This window comes from Triticum urartu, chromosome 3 (assembly GCF_003073215.2).
Source record: "Triticum urartu cultivar G1812 chromosome 3, Tu2.1, whole genome shotgun sequence".
Classification (NCBI taxonomy): Eukaryota; Viridiplantae; Streptophyta; class Magnoliopsida; order Poales; family Poaceae; genus Triticum; species Triticum urartu.
In genome coordinates this window covers 539,166,764-539,171,326 of record NC_053024.1, presented here as the reverse complement: position 1 = coordinate 539,171,326, position 4,563 = coordinate 539,166,764, and the positions used below count along the sequence as shown (strand labels likewise).

At 44.9% G+C, this 4,563-nt stretch overlaps 1 protein-coding gene across 1 annotated transcript; it reads right to left on the bottom strand.

The window, feature by feature from the left end:
• Window positions 1-355: 355 nt before the first annotated feature.
• LOC125544847 (ribosomal protein S3, mitochondrial-like) lies at window positions 356-4,105 on the bottom strand. The gene has a single exon (XM_048708618.1). The coding sequence runs from the start codon at window positions 2,933-2,935 to the stop codon at window positions 1,205-1,207; it is 1,731 nt and encodes a 576-aa protein (XP_048564575.1). The 5' UTR covers window positions 2,936-4,105; the 3' UTR covers window positions 356-1,204.
• Between the last annotated feature and the right edge of the window lie 458 nt (window positions 4,106-4,563).

Genomic DNA, 4,563 nt, shown 5'->3' with positions numbered 1-4,563 from the left:
TCAAATCCTAAGTATAGTGATGCTGAGAGAGATAGTAACCATCATTAGTTTGATCAACCTCAATTCCCAGAAAATAACTGAGAGAAAATCAATCTGACATCTTGAATTGCTCACTCAACTTTTTCTTCACAAAAGCAATGTACTTCTGATCATCTCCAGTGATCAACATATCATCAACATAGAGAAGAAGCAAGGTACGACCGCGGTTAGATGTATGAGTGAAAAGTGCAGGATCATGCTCACTAGAAGAGAAACCAGCAGCTTGAACCACAGAGCTGAACCGCTCAAACCAAGCACGAGGTGGTTGCTTTTTTCCCATAGAGGGCCTTTCGAAGGCGACAAACATGTCCATCAGGAACTTCAATACCCAGAGGTGGCTGCATATAGAAAAAACTCATGTAGATCACCATGAAGGAAAGCATTTTTTACATCCATTTGAGAGATTTGCCAAGATCGAGCTGCAGCCACAGCAATCAGAGTACGAACAGAAATTGAAACAACGCAACCGTACTATCTATTTACGAGAATTTGATTGCTGACAACACGACAACATCACGCTTCTCTTTCTTATTCTTATTTATATAACTGTCACTTTACCGGGCCAGAAAAGTGACACCGTCACGTCTCAGGGTCGTATGCCTGGAACAAGAAGGGTCGTCGTACAATTTCGGCGATTACAAAAAAGAAGGAGGCGAGCTCCCTATCCCTCTTTGTCTTTCCACTTCCCTCGTTCAGGAACAAACACTTCGCCAAATTCTTTTGAGTCCCGGCCCGGTTTTTCCCCACTAACCAATTACGTTACGACCACTGAACAAACTTGGTTGACGAACATGGTTTATGCGCCGCTAATCTAGCGGCTTGTCGAGCATTTGACAAACTCACACCATCCATTTCAAATGGGATTTGTCCCGTGGACACACGAGCAATCCAACCCGTCGGATTTCCTTTTCCTCTTCCCATTCGAACTTCTGCGGGTTTCCCCGTAATAGGAAGATCTGCGAGAACTCTTACCCATATCTTACAATTTCTTCGGAATTGTCCGCTCATAGCACGATGGAATTGTCCGATTGTAGCCCGACGCGCTGCTTCAATGGCTCGATATGAAAGACGACCAGCTCTACAACTTTTGGTGCCATATCTTCCAAAACCAAGTTGTGTACCATCCGGTTCGCGACCCCTACTACATCTGCATTTAAAATATTTACTATATTTCGTACGTTTCGGATATAGCACGTCCCTTCTTATTTTGACTATATGAGATCCGCACTTTGACACCTGAAATTCCGTTACGAGTAGATACTTCCGCAGGAGCATAATCGATTTTCTGGTTAAATACATTACAAGATGTTTTTCCATACTTTCCGCATTCAGTTCTAGCTATTTCCGCACCCCCTAATCGACCAGAACAACAAATACGTATCCCCTCCACCCCTTTTGGCATTATTAATGGAATATCCTTCACTATTTTACTAAAAATGGAACGAAATGAGATTGGATTGTTCCTCAGTTGAAAAGAGATGTCTTGAGCAATCAGAGAAGCACTTTGATAAACAGATTTGATCTTTACCGACTCAATTAAGGTATTAGTGTTTGTTCTATTAGACAAAAAAGATCGCATTTTTAGCACTTCGTTCAAATCAGAGTTGTACCCGTACGGAATTATCCTCTTTCTCGGTATGATCTCTATCATCATCTCTATTCCCTTTATCAATTTTCCTATCCTACCTAGGTCTATGAATTTCTCTATCAATTCCATTACCTTATCCTTACCCATGAGGTTCCTACATTTGATCCTAAATTGAGCTAGGAGTTGTTTCCGGGCATACTCAAAAAAAGGGTTATTATACACCCCAACCCCATCCCTTGGAAAAAAGAAGGTAGCACCGAAGAAAGGAAAGAGCGATATGGTGGTTTTTGTTGTTCCCGCGAAGCGAAGATCATTCGCTTGGCGAATGAAGTGGATCAACCTCTTTTTGGCTCGGGCCAAACACTTTTTATCGCTGGTAGAGCTTTCTAAAAAAAAAGCGATGCGAGAGCGTATTCTCTTATCTAAGCTTCCTCCCTTCGCTCCCCCCATCGTAGATGGTTCAGCCACACCCGGTGCCACGAAATGATTGAGAACTAGGACGGGGTCGAAATGCATTTTATTCTTAGTATTAAAAAAGTATTGCATGACCGAATAATTCAAGGAGGGGCGCACAGCGGGGAGGGTCCTTTTTAGTAGATGACTCGTCGGGCCGTCAGAGCGGGACTTCTTTGGTAAAAATAACTGGATTCTATTCCTTTTTAGTAAGGAGGCGGCATTTCCCATAAGGAAAGGTATGTCATTTACAACCCCGGCGTATTGAGGCCGCTTGAAGGCCCCGCTCACCCGAAGTGATTTATCCAAATTCTTCTTTCTCGATGGTGATCGGTCATGGTATCCATAACGTTGCATCTTTTTCGGCCAAATCCGGATTTCGTTTTGCTTCTCCCGGTCGATCGACTCGACTCTTTTCCCTGCCCCCTGGCCTCTCACTTCGTTTCGTTCTTCCTCTGTACCCTCGCTTGAATGAAGACACCCGATCGGCCCGACTTTCCCAAATGTCGGCCACCAGCCCTTTTCCTGTAGTACGGGTCTTGATTTCTTGTCTTGTTTTCGTTTTAGTCGTGGTGATCGCCCGGGAAGAAAGAAATGAATGAATGTCCTTTTGGGAAAATGTAGAATAATACACCTACCGAGACGAAAGCCAAGGGCGAGTTTCGTAGGTGGACGTATCGAACTAAAATAAGATCTAAGATTGACATCTTGATACAATGATTTACCATAATAATAAATAGAGTCAATGGTGACAGAGCCGTGGGAAGAGCCGCTTCTTTTTTGCGGCGGGGGCTTCCATTCACTAGCGCAGACTACATACATGTGCTCTCTGAACCGTGCTAGATAGTCACCCATCACACGGCTCTCAAACCCAACATGTGGTGGATCCCGGGGGACAAAGCAAAGTCAAAGCGCTTGATCCTTTGCCCCATACTTTGAGATCTTCCTCCCCGCCGATCAAGCAGCAACGCAGCTCGTGATAGGCTTAGCTTAAGCCGCTAACGTTCGGTTCGGATAAGTAAAGTCCCTTCGGTCGGTTCGCTCAGGTGGTCTTCCCTTATTTTCCCTAACGTTCAGAGTTGTTCTGGTTTGAGAAAGGAGCACCGCCAAGTCCACTAGGGGCGCCCTGAATGAATAAGAAATGGACAGCTGAGGTCAGGCTTGCATGAAAAAAGAAGATAATAAGTTAGATGTACACACCTGAGGTTGGTAAGAACTGAGGGACAATGCCCCCCTCACTGGGCCCATCAGCGAAAGCAACTGCTACTTAATCGTAGGTTTGCTTTCGTGCAAGGCCCCCGCTGCTGGAACAGGCGGTTGTCATTTTCAAGTAAACGCCCCGCCCCCTTTCTTTGCCCGCCGGCCGCCTAGCTCGTTATTCTTTGAGATCTGGATAGAGTCTCGCTTCGGGGCGGGGGAAGCATGGATTCGATAGATCTATCGAATCCATGCTGCAAGCAGCAAGCGTAGGCTAAAAAGGCAATAGTCTAACGTTGGGGTAGGGCGCGCCAAAACAACCGGGGGCCCCGGAGGGGTCAGTACAAAAGTACTATATTCTTTCCACTTACTTTCATTGGCTAGCTGCCTTTTGTAGCGCGCGTACTCTGATCCTCTTCTACGAATCTACAACTCTCTTTACTGAGCGAGACTTCATCTATATCCCTAAAAGTGGATTTGGATTCCCATTTATTCTTTGAATGACAGCTTCAACTAGGCTCCACCTTAGAGAGGGTTTTCGGTTTGAATCAAGATAGGGTCAGGGGCGCGTCGGAACGGTAGCTGCTTAGTCTCATCCGAGAGTCCAATCTCTTTGTACTGTGCTTGCTTTTGTGTCTTTGAATAAAAAAGAAAGAAGGGGGTCGATTTAGGCTCCTTCCCTTCCACTGCATAGCTGCGCTATCAGGTACTACGAGCCCTCTGCCCCACGCATCTAACCAGCTCGCGTGGTTCACCGGTTCCACCGAAAACTCTCATTTGTTGAAGCGGAGCATAGTGTGGCGTCGAGCGAGAAAGGTCTCTTTTTTGGTTTATAGTGAGTTGAGAACTAGAATATGCATATTTTTGTGGGGAATTAATATGCAAATATAAGTACAAGATAATATAGACACTTGATGCATTGCATCTGAAGTTATATCATGTGTTAATTATTTATTTTATAGCCTCTGTAATCGTGAAATGAGCCTTGGCAAGCTAGCTGCTGAGACTGCATGCACGCGAGACGGACCCCATCCAAATTCCAGGGGTGCCAAAATCAGAGATTGATATTACTAGGTCAAGACATATTGTTCAAAGAAAAACAACTACTGGTCAAGTGATTAGGTGCTAATGGGCTTTTAAGAGCGAAATAAATGAAAAGGACTCGCCCTAAAATACAGGCCAACCTCACGTCTCTCTCTCTCCCTGTATTTTTGTTTCTCATTCACTGCATGGTTTTTAGTAGAGCGACCCCATCCCATGTGATGCCTGCCATTCATGGTCTCCAA